Consider the following 21,147-nt stretch of genomic DNA (forward strand, 5'->3'; position numbering starts at 1 on the left):
TAATTTGTTATGTTTTGTAAGATATATTTATGAATATAACAATGATTATATCACTTCAACTTGATTTTTCTATGATACTGTCTTACTTACTTCTAGATTCCACTAAATAAAGCCTCTTGGTTGTGGTTAAACTAAAAATTAAATTAGTAGTTATTATGCAATAATTATAACAATTTACTATAGACTCAAAAACTTAAAATAAATTTAAAAAAACATATATTAATGTCTTGCATATTATAAGCTTATTATACTTCCACAACAAGTTTTTGTCTTAATCTTGCTTTAATTTCATTTCTTTTCTTATACTCGCTCCTGCTTATTAAGATATGTCGTAAGACTTTTAATTGTGGTATCATTTTCTTTTTACCAACATCTTTAGTTATTTTGTAATTACAGCTCCTATTATTGTTATTAGTTCCACTCGGCACATCTGAAACTGGCTGGATTCCGAAATCAGTTCTATGTTCTAAATCCGAAAAATCTTTAATATTTTCTCTAGTCAGTCGATTGTATATTTTAAGAAACTGCCAGAACTCTATATTGTCACCCGTTATATTGCTTTCATAAAATTTTATTAGTTCTGGATCGCATCTATGCTTGGTTGTTATCGGTTTAGGTTTGACATATCTCTTTGTCTTGTCACAGACTATATCACTATTACTGTTATTCGGTTTTTTATAGTTATTTTTTAATTTATGCTTCCACACTTTAGGCTTAAATGGCTTGGCATTTGGATCGTGTCGTCGATAATGTAGCTTTAACGCGCTTAAGGTCTGACAAATTTTTTCACATCGGTCGCAGGGATATAACATTTTGCCGCCATTTTGTTTTGTAGCAACACTTAAAGATTTCATACGCGCGCAATGATCCTCACCAAAATTCATCGACGAATTTATTTCGGATAGCTTCGGTATTTTAAAGTTTTTAATATTCAATTTCTCCTTTTCCACAATCCACTCTGTACCTTTTTTAACCAATTTTGTTTTTGCGATAACTTTATCTCTTTTCTCGCGATTTGTCCTGTCTAAATCGATATAAGCCTGTCTGTTCAATAATTTCACACTCGGTATCACTTCTAGTTTATCAATTTTTTTACCATTCAAGTCATAATAAAATTGAGACCCATCATTTTTAATGTTGCCAGTGTAAAGTTTGGTTTTAATTTTGTGTTTTCTTAGTAGATGTCGGCCGAGTGTCATGCTCGACACGTGGTCACACAGAGGGCACTTCCGTAACATTTTAGTGTGGCACAAGTCAAAATGTTGCTGGCAATGATCTAACAGCTCTTCTTTGGTTTTATATAGCTGCAATAATATCATAAAACATATTATTATTTGAATATAATATAGTTGTCAGCGGAAGTCACAGAGGCCAGATTGGTTTTAATACAAATCGCTAAAGGTGCCTTAATTATATATTCTTATAAATAAAATTAAGCAAGAGTTTCTGGATAATACTTGATTTGTGTAGGACGGGACCAAAAGTAAAAATATATGTGTCAAAATTTGATTAATATGTATCAAATTTATAAAATCCTAATTTTAAAATACTTACAGTAAAACAAACATAGCACTGATGAGCGTTGAATTTTAATTTTCCATTTTCATCTCTTTCACAAGAAATTTTTCCGACTTCGGTCTTTGTTAATTCAGTCTGTGGATCTTCTAAAATCGGTAACAAATTTAAGATGTAATATGCTGTAAATGTCCTTATTACACAGACGACTTCTATGTGGCCATATAAGAGAAGTCCTATTTATCTAACAAACTAAAATTGCCTCATCGATTTATAATATAAAATTCTCGTGTCACAATGTTCGTTCCCATACTCCTCCGAAACGGCTTGACCGATTCTCATTAATTTTTTTATGCATATTCAGTAAGCCAGAGAATCGGCTACTATCTATTTTTCTAACCTCTAAGTGATAAGGGCTGTTCACTCCAAAAATGTTATTTTTTTAAAATATTTTTGATAAAATTTAAATTTAATTTTTTATATTATGTGGCATCAAAAATACATACCACTCTAAATTTGCACTTTTTTTATCGCCAACCCTTGCTTTTTAATAGTCATTTTCATAATTTTATCATTTTCTATCCCGCTCGATAACATCAATTATTATCACTTGGTAAGTTATCCCCTCCATATGTATACCGGTGTCACTTCTCACCATGTAAACAGCACGGAGTAGGGATGTTACCTCTACAGTTTTCGGCTATTATTAGTGTTTATGCTTCAAGCTTAGTAGTTAAACATTTTAAGTATGTGTGTGTAACTTTCATATCAAATATATTCTCGAGTAACTTTATTATTTATTTATTAATAACTAATATTATAGAATATAATTAATTATTAATAACTAATAAAAATATTAATTTTGAATGTAAATCGCACGCTCAGTTAATTAAGTGACTTACATAACCTCTAAAATACTCAACCAGTGTCACGAGTTCCCGCAAACAACGGCTATTGAGTTGTAAGTATAAATTATTTTTTACGTTTATTATAAAATCAAAAAATATTATTTCTAATTTATAACGAATATTGTTGGGAATGTTGAAAAACGAATTCGGTGAAAGTTAGATTTTTATTACAATTAGGATGTTTTTTTGTGTTTACTTATAAGAGCTCTAACTTCGACAGATTTTTTTTCATTATTTCTAACAATATGTATTTTCGATATAATTAAGAAACATAAAATTTTTCGCTTTCGTGAAACTATCTAATTTTTACATGTATATTTAATGTAATCAAAGATAAAATAAATGATTAATATAATAATTAAATAATTCAATCAGTTCTATTCATGTGTGTTTTGCATTGTACAGTGAACAATGCCAACAAAACGCAAAGGGGCCAATTTGAGCCGTGATACAAATAAATCTAGAAGCATTCGAAATAGAAGAGCCCAAAGAACCGAAGAACAAGTTAGGAGAACCGTAGGAGAAATAATAATCTTCAGTTCATTGCTGATACACACCGTTCATATGACGCTCTCCAATATCCGCTAATCTTCTGGAAGGGACAAGACGGATATAGCATAAATATTTAACAACAAGATCCCGTATCAGGTACTTCATTTATTATGAATTTGATCATTACACTTTTAACAAAACAATTAAATTATTAAACGCAATTAACTTAAATTAAAATTTATGAATATATTATTACAGGAGCCGAAACAAACAAGAACGTTAGCTCGAAGGATTATTATGCGTATAGATTGATGATTAGACGCGGGCTGAATAACGTCATTCTACGATTTCGAGAGCTTTGTCAACAATTCATGGTCGACATGTACGCGAAGATAGAAGGCGAACGACTACGATACTTACGATATAATCAACTCAAGCTACGTGTTAAGAGTACATTCACTTGCGAGACGCTATTGTCAACAACGCCAAAGCCGCCGAAATTGGTAACTCTGTCATTCTACCATCATCGTACGTAGGTAGTCCACGTCATATGCAAGAGTATTACGTGCGCAAATATGGGCGACCGTGTTTATTTATCACGTTCACATGTAATCCAAAATGGCCACAGATTACATCTTTGCTGTTGCCTGGGCAAAATGCAATACATCGTCATGACATTACAGCACGTGTATTTAGACAAAAGCTGAAGTCATTAATACATTTTATTACTAAATCACATGTATTCGGTCCCACACGTTGCTGGCTGTATTCGGTTGAGTGGCAAAAGCGAGGATTACCTCATGCCCACATTTTGGTTTGGTTAATCGACAATATCCGTCCTGAAGAAATAGATAATATAATTTCTGCAGAAATTCCCGATCCGTTTACTGATCAATTGCTGTTTGATAGTGTTACAGCAAACATGATTCATGGCCCATGCGGTACTTTTAATCGTTCATCGCCTTGCATGTCAGATGGAAAATGTACAAAAAAAATCCCTAAAGATTTCACTAACGATAGAATCACAAATGTCGATGTACAATGCTCATATTAATGCTGAGTTCTGCAGTTCTGTGAAGAGCATCAAATACATTTGCAATTATGTCCATAAGGCAGGGGCATGGCGGTGTTTAGAGTGGAAAATACCAATGTGAATGCTCCTCCAGTAATTAAAACCAATGAAATAACGCTCTACCAAATAGGTCGGTACATCAGCTCCAATGAAGCTGTTTGGCGTATCTTCGGTTTTCCAATTCATAAACGGGATCCAGCAGTTGTTCAGTTAGCCGTTCATCTTGAAAACGGTCAGCGTGTATATTTCACGAACGAGACAGCGATTGATCGTGGTATAAATCCACCAAAAACTACACTCACTGAATTTTTTGAATTGTGTAATCGTGCGGATGATTTTGGTGCCTTTGCACGTACGTATTCACAAATAACCCGCTATTTCACATGGGCTCAAACAAAATGCCAGGCATGCCACCACATAACTTACAATTGAAGCTTACATAACTCCAATTATTTTGCTTCGTAATTTGAACCCATGGCCATGGCTATATAACGATACGTCATTAGTCATTAAAAAATTAATGAAAATCGTTATCGAAGCTTCGAGGTGAAAATATATTGATACCACGAATACCTATTATACCCACAGATGTGCCAATTCAATTTAAGCGTATTCAATTTTCAATTAGATTGGCATTGACTATTAATAAATCCCAAGGCCAAACAATGTCTGTTTGTGGCTTAGATACAATTATACGTTGCATGCTCTCGAGTGGGTAAACCATCAAGTTTGTTTGTATTAGCTAAAGACGGGCTAACAAAAAATATTGTTCACGCTGCAGCATTAAGAGCATATTATGTAATTAATTAATTATATAAATTATTATTACTTTTAATAAATTAAAACAATTAATGTTTTGTTATTTTTAAACAACATTCCCTCATCGTCCACAGGCTAATTTCAGTCATATTCCACAGCCTTATACACTTCCAATAAGTTAGTAATTTTTTTCTACACTAGAAATTCTCTAGAAATTATTCACATGGCAAAACAACGTTTGCCTAGTCAGCTAGTTGCTATATATAAAAAAACTTACCCTTCTTTAAAAAATTCTCCATTCGCTTGTTATATCTCCTTCTCGCTCTCTCTAGATCACACCTCTCCTTCAAACTCTGCGCTTTTTGCAATAACCGTTTGATCTTTGTCTTAACAGTCTCTTTTAGCTTTTTATTTATCCGCGGATCATTGATTTTGGCTGTAATTTTTGATTAAATTTTAGATATGAATTGTTTCATCAAAATAACGCTACAGATGTACAGTATATGTAAAATTAGAAGCATTTCATATATATTTTGACGTTCATAATTTTATGAATAGAGGATTTTTTTAATGCAGAAATAATAATTACGTATTTTATTCCTGTCCAGTGTCTGTATGTCGTAGAAGATGTTCATTTGGTTGCCGGAAGCCTTTAAATCTTCAGCCAAAACTGACTTCGAGTATTCCGTCTCTTCGTCTGTATCTAAATAATTTATATTAAAAAAACAGCAGAATAATACCGCCTTAACATTCGTATCGCTAAAGCAATTTGTAAGTTGATCAGTCTACCATCTAATCTACAAAGACTAAGGTTACAAAGGGAGTCACAGCGCCAACTTTAGTGCTACAGTGTTAGCGGGATGGCGGCGGGGCGTTCTGTAGGTGATGAGGGCGAATTTTTTAATCGCTGTCGTACAGCGCGTACGCAGTAGAGGCGCACTTTTGTAATGAGTTTTCGTTTAGTGAAGCAGAACGCAAATTTGTAATCGCTTTGAAATCCGCCGTTTAATTGACGTCCCTAGCATTTATTAAATTAAATCGTGGGTAGAAAAGATCAGAGCGACAGGTTGTTTACTGAATCATTCAATGCGCCCGTGAACAAGACACGTACCATCGACCGCGTCGCCGCTGCGGGCGCGAAACATCCACGACGATCAGAGAGATTATAAGATCCAAATTGTCTTAAAAATCCAATCGGAAGACTGAACCAACAAAAAACTTACTGTTGGAGGATGTTAGTGATTTTTCAGACCGATGCTGGTCATCAAGCAATCCAAAACAAATCATCAGAAAGCATTACACAGCCCCAAAGTTACTGTATGGTGTGCACGAGCGAGCAGTATATCGACAAGTCAAGTGTAGGTTTCAGTGAGATGGGGCCACAGTCCACACGGCTAGGAGCTCCATGGACACAATAAAGCCGATTCCTTCCGATTTAACCCAAGTTGACGCTTTTATGGGGTCATCTCAAAGCAAAAGTGATTATATCTTACGAATTTGGAGCAAATGAAGACTAAATTAACGACAGAAGTGAGAGCCATAACAGTTGTCCTAGTCTGCACTGCGATGGAAGACATCTTGACGGTGTAATATTCCGAAAATAAAAACTGCTTAAAGCTTTATAATTAACTGCAATTACAAATACAATTTGGTTTTTTAAAGAAATATTTAAAGTTTCAAATCGGCGCTAAGATTCTTTATACTACATTATATCCGACATACACAGTATGTATATTAAACTTATATATTTAGGAGAAAAACAAAAAGAGTTACATTACATACACAAAAAATAAATAAACAATGAATACTTTATGAAATACATACCACTCATGGGTTCCGACTTAATCACAAATTTCTCAGCAGCTTCCGTTTTTATTTCTTGATCCATTGAAGTCCTCTTTATTTTCACATTTCTGAAATAAATATATAAATAAACTGAGTGTACACACTTAAGGTATAATGATTTAAAAAAATGTACATTAGTGAGATTAAACGAGGTTTGGGCCAAACATTTTAAAAGCTAATTAGGAATACTTCAATCTGTTTATTGATCATTTTTTTGATATAAAACCTATTTGAGTGCAATTGTTTATCTGAAACGTTCACTCGCTCTTAATTATTCTTGAGGTAGCTTACGTTACTGTTTAACTAATAGGCTTATTTTATACAACTGGGCAAGTGATGTTAAATGACACCGCCCCGCCGCCCATAGACACTCACATTGCAAGTGCGATGGCGGCCTTAAAAACCTAGATATAGGGAGAAAGGTATAGGGATTTGAAATCTGACGCATGGTAAAGCTATCACTTCGACCCTTATTCGTAGGAGGCTGGGCCATGCATGCAATCCCTTGCATTTGTAAAGGTTTAACCTTTTACCTAACGATGTGTCACTGAGGCAATAACGTTGGGAATTTTAATCATATATTCTTTGCCAACATGACCGTTCCGCTTTTATTACCTCGCTTTTGTCCATTAAATTCCTTTTCCTACTTCAATCTCCATCTAATATAAACATTGATCAGAATGATGGCGTAGTGGCTTATATCAGGAATAATCTTAAACCCAAAGTACGTGAAATAATCTTAGAAAATGCATCTTGTATACAAATCGAGGTACTTAATCATTTAATCTTAGGAATTTATCGTTCTCCTTCTATTCCGAACTCAGAATCATTTCTTGAATCACTTCGTCTACACTTGGATCATGTAAAGAACAAGAAAAATATAGTCATCACCGGTGATATAAATATAAATCTAATTTACAATGTCGACAACAGTTACCTAAATAACAGACTAAACTATCTTAGTATGCTATCAATATATGGCTTTATGCCGGGACATCTCTTCCCAACTAGAAATAATAACTGTCTTGACCATGTTATGATAAAACAACAAAATAAAAAATTTCAGGCAAAAGTAGCTGTATTGAATACATCAATTACAGATCATCTCATGGTTTTTTTAAGCTTACAGAAATTAAAAATGCATAACGCAGTAGAGGTTAAAAAACTTAAAACCTATACAGATTTTGATAAAGCGGTAATAACATTATCTCATAAAAATCTGAATAATCTCTTACTTTGCGAGGATCCAAATGAAGTCGTTGATAAATTAATAAATAAGATTAAAAAATCCTTAGAAGAAAATACAATAATCACGAAGGTATCTAAAAAACATCAGATATTAAAGCCGTGGATAACTGCCGGTATCTTGCGGTGCATAAGAAACAGAAATAAAATGCAAAAGCGTTTAAAAAATAATGAATACGACGAAGTTCTATCAATTACTTATAAAAGGTATAGAAATTTTTGTAATAACTTAATAAAAAAACTAAAACGAAAATATGAAAGAACACAATTAAATAATTCAGTTAATGACCCAAAACAGTTGTGGAAAAATATTAAAAAGATTACATATATGAGTCAAACAAAAGATAATAATGACGAACTATTAAATCTTAAGGCTACGCCTACAGAGTCTGTAAATGAAGTTAATAATTATTTCACAAATCTTGGCCCTTTACTGGCTCAGGAAATTCAACAAAGCTCGTCACACTCCTCCACATCAGCACTAGCCCCTATATCCAGCTTGCATTCGTTTGTTCTATTTAGTACCGACCATCTAGAGGTTGATCACATAATCAAAAACTTAAAATCAGATAGCGCACCGGGGTGGGATAATATTCCCACACGATTTCTAAAACTCGCTAGAGGTCTTTTAGTACCTTGTTTATGTCATCTGGTCAACCTATGTTTTCAAAAAGGGATATTTCCGACAAAACTTAAGCAAGCTATTATTGTACCGGTACTTAAATACAGGCCAATTTCCATTCTTCCAGCCATCTCTAAGGTCTTACAAAAACTACTAAATCTTAGATTACTAAACTACCTTAATAAATTTAATATTCTATCCAGCGCACAATATGGATTCAGGCAAGGAAAATCAACTGAAGATGCCATATCTCAATTAACGTCTCTAATAGTATCAAACCTAGATAAGGGAAAGAAATGCCTTGGTGCATTTCTAGATTTAAGAAAGGCCTTCGATACAGTCTGTATCTCCTCACTTTTACATAAAATGGAGCATATAGGCATTAGAAATACACCCTTAAAGCTATTTTGTGATTACCTTTCAAGGCGAACACAGAGAGTGAAAGTAGGAGATTACGTAAGTGATGAATTGGAAATCACCCATGGGGTTCCGCAAGGAAGCATATTAGGTCCAACATTATTTTTAATATATATTAATGCATTAAGCAATCTAAAACTTGATCACGGGCAAATATTTTCCTATGCGGATGATACGGCTGTACTTTTCACAGGGCTTAACTGGGCAGAGGTAAAAATATCAGCGGAAGTTGGACTGACAACTATTGCTAAGTGGCTTGATTTTAACCTTTTGTCTCTCAATAAAGAGAAAACTAACTATGTATGTTTCAGAATTTCTGATCGAACTCAACCACCTAATGATTTTAAAATTAAAATACATCACTGCGATATGCAAAGAGACAGTAACTGTCCGTGTCTTCCAATAGCAAAAGTTAGCTCTATCAAATATTTGGGCATTCATATAGACGAGCGACTATCATGGTATCCCCATATAGAGTCCATGACTGGTAGATTAAGGAAACTAACATATATTTTTAAAATTTTGCGACACATTACATCGGATATAATACTTAAAAGAATTTACATAGCACTTGTTCAGTCCGTACTGACATATTGCATAAACATATGGGGAACGGCCAATAAAACAAAATTTTTGGAATTGGAACGGGGACATAGGGCTCTATTAAAGGTCATGCTGTTCCGGCCATGCAGATTCCCATCGGAAGAGCTTTATCATCTCAGCCAATTACTTTCCGTTAGGAAGCTGTATGTCCTGAGTCTAATTTTAAAATCACACAGAGCGCTACCATTTGATAGTAGGCTGTTCTTAAAAAGAAATAGGGATGTCGTCGTCGGTCAGACCGTTAGGACTGACTTTGCGAGACGCAATATGCAAGCAGACTACATCTATAATAAATTAAATAGGCTGCTTAACATCTACCCGCTTACCGTCTACAATCTAAAAATACGACTAAAGGACTGGCTCATGAACATACCCTACGAAGAGTTGGAGCTTCTTCTGAGGCCTAGTATGTAGTACAGACTTTATTCATTCACTCACTGACTCACTCACTCACTCACTCACTCACACACTCACTTATGCACTCCAGTGTGTTGATAACAGTTAAAAATCAATAACAAAAAAAAAAGTTAATAGAAGATGTAACTAAATTATATATAAATTAAATATTTTAAGAAATGTATAACTAAGTTTGTTATGAAAGAGCTGGAAACCCTGACACAGGTATATTTTTTACTTAAAAGGGTTCCCAAATCTTACACATTGTAATGAAATTGAACTTAAAATGAATAAACATATTTTATTATTTATTATTATTATTATTGATGTATATAGAATTATAGCCAGTTTCATTTTTCATAACAATATAAAATTATAAACATTTATGTACTTATTATATACCTAATTTATCTGATCCTTTTCCAAATTCCGATCCAATTTACAATCCAATAAAATAAATCTAATAACGCACTTCCTAACTTTTTTGCATGGCTGACGCACAAACCGTGCAGGCTAAGAAAGGAAAAAAAGATATAGGGAACATTTTGTTTGTCCGACTGCATCGATTCGTTCCATTTAGTGGGTCATTTAAAGATCTCCCCGAGCCCCAGATCCATGTCATCCCTCGTAAGGTAATTTGTACTCACTTTCTCGTCATCTTATATTTAATGCAATGTGTATTCCAATAATGACTTTTAAGATAGATGTGTTTCTTGAATGACTTCTTGCACAGTTTGCACTGCTTGTCCTAAAAATGGATTTCAAAAGATTAGATATTAATAAATATCAGTGTATGTCAGACATAGGAGGACGATCACCGAGAAATCACGTAACAGTTACAGACACGTTGGTGGTACAGGTTGTAGCGCTATTGGTTACTTTTCATGTGTTTACATATTCTATGTAAAAGTAAAAAAGAGCAGTGTTGGCCTAGTGGCTTCAGCGTGCGACTCTCATCCCTGAGGTCGTAGGTTCGATCACTGGCTGTGCATTAATAGACTTTCTTTCTATGTGCGCATTTAACATTAGCTCGAACGGTAAAGAAAAATATCGTGAGGAAACCGGCTTGTCTTATACCCAAAAAGTCAACATGCATCAGGCACAGAAGGCTGATCCACCTACTTGCCTATTCGATTAACAAACGATCATGAAACAGATACATAATTATATTTATTTTATGTAAAAGTACTAACGCGGAGATTTATAATGACTAGTCAAGTCCATAATTATTTTGCATTACTTTGCACCTTCAATTCTGTTGTTATACAATTAAAATAAATAACTCTATTAAATTCGTGTTCTAGGTTTTTTAAGAGCGGTACAACGCGGTAGTGGGGGCAGTACTGTACATCTATTATTTAAAATAATTCTCTTAAAACAGAATTTACCGTTTCTGAATTATGTGCAATAATATGTCCAATGAGACTTGGTTTTGTACAAAACTCCTTGTTGCATGTATCGCATATGTACTTATTTTTATATAAGTGTTTTTTGGCTATGTGATTTATGAGGTAATTCTTTGAGTAAAATCTGAAAAAATATTGGTCGCTTTAAAGAGAAGTCTACTCCTGATATGACATTTTAAATAAGCTTAGAACCATCTGGACCACGTCAACTAGTAAATAAACCGTTTCATAATCTGTCCATACGTTTAGGAGCTGCAGACAAAGAACCTTTTGTATGACATCAGATGTTAATTTATTTATCAGAGTTCACCACATCATACATAATCCTACATCTACAGTATATAATACAAGCTATACTAAAATACATTACAATATGATAAGCACAAATTAACAAAAATTAAAAACGTGTACACGTCCAAGTTAACAAATAACAATATTACCGTTCAAAATCCTCCTTTAACTAGAAACCTAGATTATCGTAAACTCACCTGACATTACAATAATCACACACAACATATTTCTGCTTAACGAGGTAATGCTGCTTTTTATGACTGTCCAACCTAGACCGACGCGAGAAGCGTTTATCACAAATTTTACATTTCAAATAGCGCTCCGGATAGTGGAGGAATTCGTGGAGATTCAGTGCCCTCTGAAAATGCAGAACATAAATGCTTATAATTATAATTCTAATATATAAGATGTAACTATTTCCTAGCAAGCCTCAAGACGACCTAAGTAAAGTTAAAAAGTTGCTAGAAAAAATACATTTTGTGTTACATGTTCAGATTTCAATTGAACCTGGCACGGCTCACATGGCTGTTCCGAATTTTAATGGCTGAAGGTGCGTGATACTCCTTATACTTTTATGAATATGTGAATAGGTGTAAGTGGTATTTAAGATGTTGTTTTATAACAATCAATGAGATTTGAATATTGCTCTGTCTTATTCATTTCTCGCTTCCTCTCAAAGTGGCGAAGTCGAAGAAGGCGAAAGAAGATAGCTTTAAGATAATCCTTTATCCTAGCCGTAGGGCTCCGTCTGTTGTACGATACGATTTATTTATTAGGGTTTATCTGTAGGGTTGACTCTCATATATTTGGTTATCTAGTGCATACACATATACTATACAGACACTCCGGACAAAGATTACTTAAAAATTTAAATACACAGTCCATGGACATGTCCTGTCATATATAATTGAATATCACTTTAACTCACCGCGTCCTTAAAAGCCTTCGCACAGCCTTCAAAAGTACAACAAAACGGTCGTTCGTCGAGGTGTGATCTCAGGTGGCCTTCCATATGTTGTTTGCAACTTTTTGTAACACCGCACACGGGACATTTCACGGCGTAGAGACGTTTGTGAATTTTTTGCTGCAAAAATTATGTACTAAAAAGAGAGAAAGGTCCCAATCCCTGGACTAGTGTGAAAATATTTATATTAACATGTCCCGAGAACACAAGAGATACAGCGAACGATGTTTGCTTCGGATCACATTATTCATGAAACCAAAGAATAATTATAATACAGATAAACTCATTTATAGGTTTTAGGTTAAAATTAATCAATAACGCCACAACCTTTTTAGGTCTGGGCTTAAATTTATGAATCTGTTTTACAGTCATTTGTCAATCTAATAGGCAAGTAGGTGATCAGGCTCCCGAGCCAGACTCGCGCCGTAGACTCTTTGGGTCTGAGGTTTTATCTTTTTTATTTTAAAAGCAACTTGCTTGCATGCTTAATCGTCTTGTAATAATTTCGTTCAACAATCTTTCATTTATCACGATTTATCTTTACTAAGTTCTTTTATACACCCAGACTAGTCTAGACTAGACTAATTACTATGGTTTTAAATACTAATTGTAAAAGCGAAAGTTAATTATTTATGAAGAATTGTTCCTCTTTCAAATTTATTAAAACTGTGCATGTAACCATATACTTATTATGGTAATCAAATTTGTTCTAAAATACTCCAATTTTCTAAATAATCCTATGAAAGCTGTGTACAGTGGTCAAAAATGAAAGTGAATCTGTAATCTATGCTTCCGGGTCACACTTGGTCACTATTGTCGACAGAAATATACAAGATAAGAATCAAGGTGCGTTCAGAAACAGGTGAGGTTATATTTCATTACTCTATACTCTATGGGCACGAAATGCCACCAAGCCCAATGCTATAAAACTATCAAAACCACTCACAACATGCACCTTCAGCGAAGGTTTATCCCTAAACATCTTTCCGCATTTATCGCAAGGTAATACGTTCACGTCAATATTTAAGTGTTCTTTGGCCACGTGAAATTCTAATAGTCGTTTTTGGCTGTATCTGAAACAAATTATAAAAATGAGTCTTTGCGTATATGTCTCGTTCTATATAAAAGATAATAACAGCCCGTATATTTTTCAATCTGCAAAGTAGAATATACAGTTTAGGTTTGTTACGCATTTTTTCTTTTTATCGTAATATCCTATGTAACTTCAGCAGCATTGATCCTTAAATATAGTTGTCTCGATCTTAATTACTTTTGAGCTATTGCTTTTTTCTATTTTTTAAAAATCAAATAAATTATACTAACTTTTTCTCACATATCTTGCAGTTATAAGTAGTTACTTGGCCTATATGTCTATGCTCATGTTTTCTCAATGTTGAGCTGTCACGACACGCATAATCACAAAAGCTGCACTTGAATGGTTTTGAATCTGTGAATTCAAAAGTTTTAAACTAATAAAAAAACCCAAAAATAATAAACTTAGCTAAAGAATAATATACCACCTAATTGATTTAACCTCAAATTTTGAAACTACCTACAATATTATGTAAAAATTCTGATTTTAACTTAAACATCTACCCACTATTAGTCTTCATAGATTTTTAGGTCTTAGATATTATGGACGGTAAAAAAGGGAGAACGCCCAGCAGTAACCAAGGAAGATATAATAAAAACGATAGCGGGGATGGATTGAAAACTGGCGGTGAGAATGAGATACAAGTAGAAGATATTGGAGAAGATTTTCACTCCTTCGCAGGCCGTCTACCAATGTTAATCATGCCATTGACTTAATATCATCCTGATAATGTAGTACTACGAATATATGCGATATTTATTTTTATATGATCGTTTCCTTTAGTAAAATAAGCATTAATTGAATTTCCACACCACAGGGTCGTTCGTTTATGATAAATTACAACTGGGCGACCCAGCCTTATCGATGACGAAATTGACGTATCGATCAAATCAATTGCATTTTATGAAAGTAAAAAGACTTAATAGCATGTTTACGTTACGGCTAATTTATTTAATATACTATATGTAACATACACTGCTTTCCTTTGCCTCCTTTTATAATCAAAATAACTAAATAACCACAGTAAAAATATTTTGATTGAATCAAAATACTCTTTAATCACTACAAACGTAGCCATAACACTTATCATATACATCTATCGTAAATCGGAACAGTCAGAAAATGGTCACAAACATATAAGTATTTCGGAGCGAGTCTTTACAACTGCAAATGGTAAGTTTTCTAGATGGACATTGATGCAGTGACAGTTTATGACGGTGGTGTCGTATATTTAAGATTTTACGCTTTTAGATTTTTAAAGGCAAGGTACTTTTATAGTCTGCGGGAGTATTTACAATTATAAATAACTTAACTGTTCTTATTAACGATGACACTTGCATGTCTATCTTTATATGGCTGGTTCTTTCAATCTAAATGTGCAACTTTCTTTGCAAATAAACGGTTTATTAATATTAATTAGAATAAACTTCTTTAGACCTAATTACATTTACTGTCAATTCCCAAATGATAGCCCTAGAACGATGAGAACTGGCAAGAAAGTCTCCGCCACTCTTTTTAATCGTATTTAGTTGTACAAGATACTTAAAAAGAGCCGCAGTCCATTGCTTGGGGCGAAGGGTGCACACACTAAAACCCCACTGCGCCACCAACACTGGCTCTAGACGGGAAACTGAGCCTTGTCCGCGCCCTGTCAATGCAGGCAGTATGTTAAGAGTAGCAATTAGTAGTAATAAAAGTAGTAATTTAAATGCATATTTTCCTGGGTTGTTCAGCACTGCGATAAATATATCAAATTTAATTCATTATTATTCAATATATATCTGAAAACGTATTTAAAATTGACACAAACAGACAAAGCATTTTTCATATAACATTTTTACAGCAATTAAGCCAGTAACATATGAACAATGGCTATAATTGTCGTAATATACATTTTAAGTTCATTTTTTTGTGGTGTGTATTTTATATTTCTAGTGAAATACCCTGTATGTATATAGAGAAATAGATACAAAGCCAGAAGTCAGAAATGTGTTCAAAGAAGACATTGGTTGATTGAAAATTATTGCTGAACCCCTACACTTTTAATCTTGGGCCAACTACTCTACCCAATAGCATCGATTATTTAAAAGTTATTTTGAATCAGATACTTTTCCCGATACTCTTCTACGCACTGTGCCACTCTCCATCCACCTTCTTAGTTGTCTTCTTTCTTTTCAGTTGCTGTACTCTGGGCACCAGTTTAGTACTTTTTTGTTCCTCTTACCATGTGCCCCACCTATTTCCACATACATTTATTTTTATTGTAACATCTGTTTCCTAAGTTTTTCTTCTTACATCGTTCCATCAATCTTAGAGGTTTTATACAAGCGTTGAAGAGCTTTCTTCTAATTGCCATGCTTTTTTTCTTATTTTTCATGACTTCTTTAAGCGCCCAAAAGCTTTTACATGCTTTTGTTATTTCTGTATCGGTCATAGATATTGCTGACTTGTATTCAGCCACGTATTCTATAATACTGTTATTTTATATGAAGGAATTGGTTATTACTTAGATTTTCCCGGTGTTCTAAGACATTCTAAGACCGATGTCTTAGAATGAACACCGATTCGGTTGGGTTGTGTGATGGTGTGAAAGTGAGGTTATGTACATGAAGGTGTAGTCATGATGCAGGTGATTTAGCGCTATGGATATTCTTATACTCCTTCTAACCGTATTCCGCGATAGCTTAACCAAGTCAATGTTTTTTCATGAGAATTTTAGGGAGAGATATTATTTATTTTTTTACATTCGTGTTCGTTAACACTAAAGTTTGATAAAAGGAAAACTCACATAAAATCATTGAAGTAGCCAAAACATCGTCATTGTCTTTCAATTTGTTAGTTATTTCGACTATTTATTTGCGTGTTGTTCCCATGAGAATGTCAGTGCGTGCTCCCATTTCACCTTACATCCTGCTGATAGAGGACCAATCTTTGTTTTTTATTAATTTTATTATTTACTTAAGATATCATGTGGAACATGGTGTAATCGTTGCAGCTCCTTACAAACGTTGTGTAAAACAAAAAACTTGACGATTAAAAAGAGTGGCGGAGAGTTTATTGCCAGTTCTTCTCTTCCGTTCTATGCCTTTGATTTGAGAACTGGCAGTAATTGTAAAATTAGAAGAATTTTATATACATTTCTGTTTTTGACGTTCACTGTACACTACATTGTGTTATTTATATGAATAAGTGATTTTGCCTTTGACTTTTAGAAGCAAGAGTGTTTTGCGAGGACAGCTACGCCTCACCATGGACTCCGTTCGGTTACGCTTGTCCTGTGTTATGTGCAACTGTCGTGAACGCTATAAAGAGGTATATTAATAATCCAGTGGAGTCACATATAGGGGTTTGGGCTTTTAGACAGTGCACAGTCGTGATTCGAACGGACATCCCCAGGGTCAAGAGTCGCACTCTTAAGCCACTCGGGGAATACTGCTCAACATTTTAAGAGACTTAAACATAGATAAGTCATACTGGAGCTAAGACAAGATACCTTTTACACATTAAGAAAACACTTTTTAAACGAATTGAAGCTATGTATTATTATTATAAACTTATAATTATTTACACAATTTTAATTTTTTTTTCCGACGTTTCATTCTTTAATTCTTTTTTTAAAATAATTATTGTGCTAATATTTATATATAAATTATAGTTATACATTTTAAAATACTATTCCTTTATTTTTATAACGTATAGACAATCAAAAAATATATGATAAATGAACATATAGTGGCATTGTTATAGAACTCGATATAATTGATATTTTATTGCAGGCTTAAAATAATGGATTACAAGAAAACAATATTCCAAGATTTGAGTATAGAGCCGATGAGTGATATTAATGATGTTGTTTACAATATAGCGAGGAGTAAACAAACAAAAAACGATAAATCCAATTCGCACAAATTTAAATTTCGTAAACAGAATGGATACAATAAAAAATCTTATAAAAGTGATGAACTGAAAAGGGGAATTTATTATAACAAACACTTTGATATAGATAAAATTGACAAATCAAAGCAATTAAAAAAGCATATTAAAGAAAATTATATAAATAATAAAGGATTACAACATAATTCCAACGATTATTACAAAGTTGACGAAATTAGAAATTTTGTAGACAAGATGGCGTCTTTACTCGAAATGGCGGACAGGAATATGACAGCTTTGAAAGCCGAGTACAATAATTCCAGTGTTTCGAGACGATTTCATTTAGACAATACCTTTGTTAACATTATGACAAATGTTTTAAACAAATATGTATCTTCGTCGTTCAAATTCACTCAGGAGATGACAGGGGTATGATTTTAACTAAGCACTTTATGGGCGAAGGTTGCGTAACGTCATGATATCTAAATAATGTAGAAAAAACGCGTTTATAAGAAGTTATTTAAATGAGTAGCGAGTATCATCAACAATATGCAATATTTTAGTATTTTTATCTGTTTATAAATGAATGTTGAAGTTACTTAACTTTCAAATAGAAACTTTAATAATAAATAGTAATTAGATTAAAAATAAATAAAACAGCTTTCTGTATCTGTTTCATGATCAATTGTTAATCTAATAGGCAAGTAGGTGATCAGCATCCTGTGTCAGACACAAACCGTCGACTTTTTGGGTCTAAGACTAGCCGGTTTCGTCACGATGTTTAGCGACATGTTAAGTAGACAGAAAGTCCATTGGTGCACAACCGAGGATCGATTTCAGGGATGAGAGACGCCGAAGCCACTAGGCCAACACTGCTCAATAGTAGATTATAGACGCAGAAATATGTCTGTCTCATAGCATAATGTGGGTGTAGCGTCCTTTATCAACCATTTTTTATTTAAACAATTTCTTCGAGTTTTCACTTTTTTATTAAAGTCTAAGGTTACTTGTAAGTTATACAGTAAATACATAATTTATTTTCTAGGTAATCCTCAATAAATTATTCTTCAGCTCAAATGCACAAAAACGCTTTTACGATGTGGGAAAACTTTTAAAATACCTAAGAAAAACTGTGCATATAAAAAACAACGTTAACAATTACGTCATAACTTTACGGCCACATAACTGTATGACTATCAGTGTACCGGGATGCTTTTGTAAACAAGGGTAAGTTTTCGAATACTAAGCCAAAAGATAAGCAACAAATATATTGAGTTCCTTGTGTTCATTATTTTACTGAATAATCTCAGACGCACTCTTTTTACTATACGGAAATTACAATGACGTGCACTTCCATTCCCATTTAACGTAACGTACAGCCTACGGCTACAAAGATGACGCTGACCGCTAAAGGTATATTCAATTTCTTGACCTCTTTCGACTCTCCCTTCAGATTGGAGGACCAGTACACCATCCTTCTTATACATTAGCTGTTAAGTTAAATAACGGAAACAAGTGATATTCTCTTCGATTCAGATAGAAACCATCCGCAGAGACATAGCATGGTATGGGTCGTCTCGAAGATGAATTTTATATAAGTAACTATATATGTTAACGTAAATTGGGAAAATTCGCGCACTGACCTTTAAGAAGTATAAGACATTACAGATTAAACTATTTTCTCAGATACGTGGAACAATCGGGGCAGTGTGTGGAGCCAGCCAAGTGTCTACATGACCGGTCACTCTTAGAATATTTAGATAGAATTAATATTTTATAATAAGCTGTATATTTTGCCCTAAAAATTAAGAAAAATGCTCGACGTGTCGGCTTAGCAACTGTTGTGCTGCTTGACTGGTTCAATTCAAGCCACTATACAAAATTAACATAGACTTTAATGACAACACATTACAAATTTGTAACAGATTCCTTTTAAAGCAAAATGCATTTTTTTATATATTTTATCTAAGGCCTTTAACCCCACTTGGTACCACATCCTAATAAAATAAACTGAATGTACTATGTACGTAGGTGTAGTCACAAGCAGACAGACAAATGTTGATTGATTGTTGTATTCTTACACACTGTCTCTTGTAAATAATAAAAAATATATATACTTACTCTTATGTATTAGGATATGACTAGACAGGCTGTATGTGGAGTTAAAGCCTTTATTGCACCACTTGCACTTGTAAGGCCTTTCATCTAAAACCATATTGATTAGTTAGTTACACAAGAAAATTTTACACAACGAAATTAAATGCGATAATGTATCTAATAATAAATCTAAAATGTAGGTTTAAATAATTGTAAAATTGAGATTATTTTTAATTTCAAATAATTAAATTGCAAAATATACTGTATTTTTGACATAAGTTGTTTTCTATACTGATCTCTTAGTTTTATATTATTAAGGTTATGTGGAAGTTGCATTAAGTATCATAGTGTCATACTAACTATTCCACGAGAAGAAGCAGTACATTACAATATTAGTCCCTCAGATTTATTAAATAAATTCTATACGTTTATAAACATTGAAAGATAAAATATATGTAATATAGCTTGTATGTTTAGGATTAGGATAAAAATATGCTTATTTGAGTATATATATATAAGCAATATCTTACTGAATTTTTTGAAACAGATATCTTAATTTACATACCCCAGAGATATTGAAATTCTAATGAATAACATGGAAAAAATACTTACCAGTGTGCACCAGCCTATGCTGATTAAGTGAACTCTTAAAATGAAACTTTTTGCCACAATCCTTGCATTCATGTTCTTCAGGTTCACTATGAACACCCTTTCTGTGCCTGCTTAAGTACCTCTTTGTTTTAAATGTAGCATTGCATACAGTACATACATGAAGACGATCCTCTACATGTAATTCAAGATGATGATTTAGACCTGAACTATCCGAAAATTTCTGTAATCAATTTCATATCTATAATAATTAGTACATTATTTATCTTGAAATGCTAATGTGTTATTGTCCAAAAATATTTATATAAAACTACTAAATGCTGCTCATATATCTTAATTTTTTTTACCTACTACACAAACCAATCCAAATCTTAATTTTATTTAAGTTGACCGCAATTTAAAAACTTATTAAAATAACTTGTCTAGTTCTAGCATACCTTTTCACATTTTGGGCACTTATGAGTCCCTGATTTTGCAGATTTCTTTTTCACTTTAGGCATTTTTTAATATCATGTCTGGAACAGAAAAAACTATGGTAAAGCAATAATAAATAGACATTTCCCTGGTTGTCAATGGGGATCCGACAGCAATTATTTTTTTGTAATGAATCACGGGCACTATTAAAAATACTGTATACGCATAGCATTAATTGCAATATTTACCTAATTAAAGTAAAAAATAATAATTTGAAAAGAACGTCAAACATTGTTGGTTTTATATATTGCTTGCTTATTTTATTAACAAAATGTAGGATATATTCTTAAAATATGTTGAAAGTTCTTAAAAAATATAATTTACCGTAGCTTAAATATATGGAATTTGTCAGAGCCAAAAATTATTTAATTTATTTAAAATGAATAATGAATGGAAAGGGTATAATATGTTGCAAATAATTAATATTTTGAATAAGTTTAAAGTATAAATAGTTTACATTAAAGCT

The 21,147-nt window shown here is 33.1% G+C and overlaps 2 protein-coding genes across 13 annotated transcripts; one reads left to right on the forward strand and one right to left on the reverse strand.

The window, feature by feature from the left end:
* Positions 1–92: 92 nt before the first annotated feature.
* On the reverse strand, positions 93–21,123 carry LOC123715053 (zinc finger protein 429-like). 12 transcript variants are annotated; one of them, XM_045669851.1, is made up of 15 exons: positions 21,006–21,123; positions 20,645–20,722; positions 20,211–20,430; positions 19,623–19,706; positions 13,859–13,982; positions 13,482–13,608; positions 12,500–12,655; positions 11,769–11,929; positions 11,263–11,404; positions 10,522–10,622; positions 6,571–6,659; positions 5,336–5,449; positions 5,024–5,182; positions 1,555–1,664; positions 246–1,304 (listed from the first exon to the last, which is right to left on the reverse strand). In XM_045669851.1, the coding sequence occupies exons 2-15, from the start codon at positions 20,705–20,707 to the stop codon at positions 246–248; spliced, it is 2,709 nt and encodes a 902-aa protein (XP_045525807.1). In that variant the 5' UTR covers positions 20,708–20,722; positions 21,006–21,123. The 12 variants fall into 12 exon arrangements, with proteins under 12 accessions (XP_045525815.1, XP_045525807.1, XP_045525809.1 ...); XM_045669853.1 differs by lacking the exon at positions 21,006–21,123 and adding an exon at positions 20,870–20,913; XM_045669858.1 differs by lacking the exon at positions 246–1,304 and adding an exon at positions 2,981–3,015 and having other exon boundaries at positions 1,625–1,664.
* On the forward strand, positions 15,479–19,625 carry LOC123715055. The gene is made up of 5 exons (XM_045669870.1): positions 15,479–15,542; positions 16,841–16,940; positions 17,405–17,930; positions 18,547–18,728; positions 19,188–19,625. Exons 1-5 carry the CDS (start codon positions 15,497–15,499, stop codon positions 19,279–19,281), a joined length of 948 nt encoding a protein of 315 aa, XP_045525826.1. The 5' UTR covers positions 15,479–15,496; the 3' UTR covers positions 19,282–19,625.
* Positions 21,124–21,147: the final 24 nt, after the last annotated feature.

Source organism: Pieris brassicae, chromosome 10, assembly GCF_905147105.1.
Source record: "Pieris brassicae chromosome 10, ilPieBrab1.1, whole genome shotgun sequence".
In the NCBI taxonomy this organism is placed as follows: domain Eukaryota; kingdom Metazoa; phylum Arthropoda; class Insecta; order Lepidoptera; family Pieridae; genus Pieris; species Pieris brassicae.

Coding starts and splice junctions, on each gene's coding strand:
- LOC123715055 (XM_045669870.1), top strand. CDS start 15,497: ATGGCTATAATTGTCGTAATATACATTTTAAGTTCATTTTTTTGTG. Junction 15,543..16,840: donor TTTAAGTTCATTTTTTTGTG/GTGTGTATTTTA, acceptor TTTGACTTTTAG/AAGCAAGAGTGTTTTGCGAG. Junction 16,941..17,404: donor GTCGTGAACGCTATAAAGAG/GTATATTAATAA, acceptor ATTTTATTGCAG/GCTTAAAATAATGGATTACA.
- LOC123715053 (XM_045669851.1), bottom strand. CDS start 20,707: ATGCCTAAAGTGAAAAAGAAATCTGCAAAATCAGGGACTCATAAGTGC. Junction 19,707..20,210: donor GCATAGGCTGGTGCACACTG/GTAAGTATTTTT, acceptor ATATGGTTTTAG/ATGAAAGGCCTTACAAGTGC. Junction 13,609..13,858: donor TGCAAGATATGTGAGAAAAA/GTTAGTATAATT, acceptor AATTTGTTTCAG/ATACAGCCAAAAACGACTAT.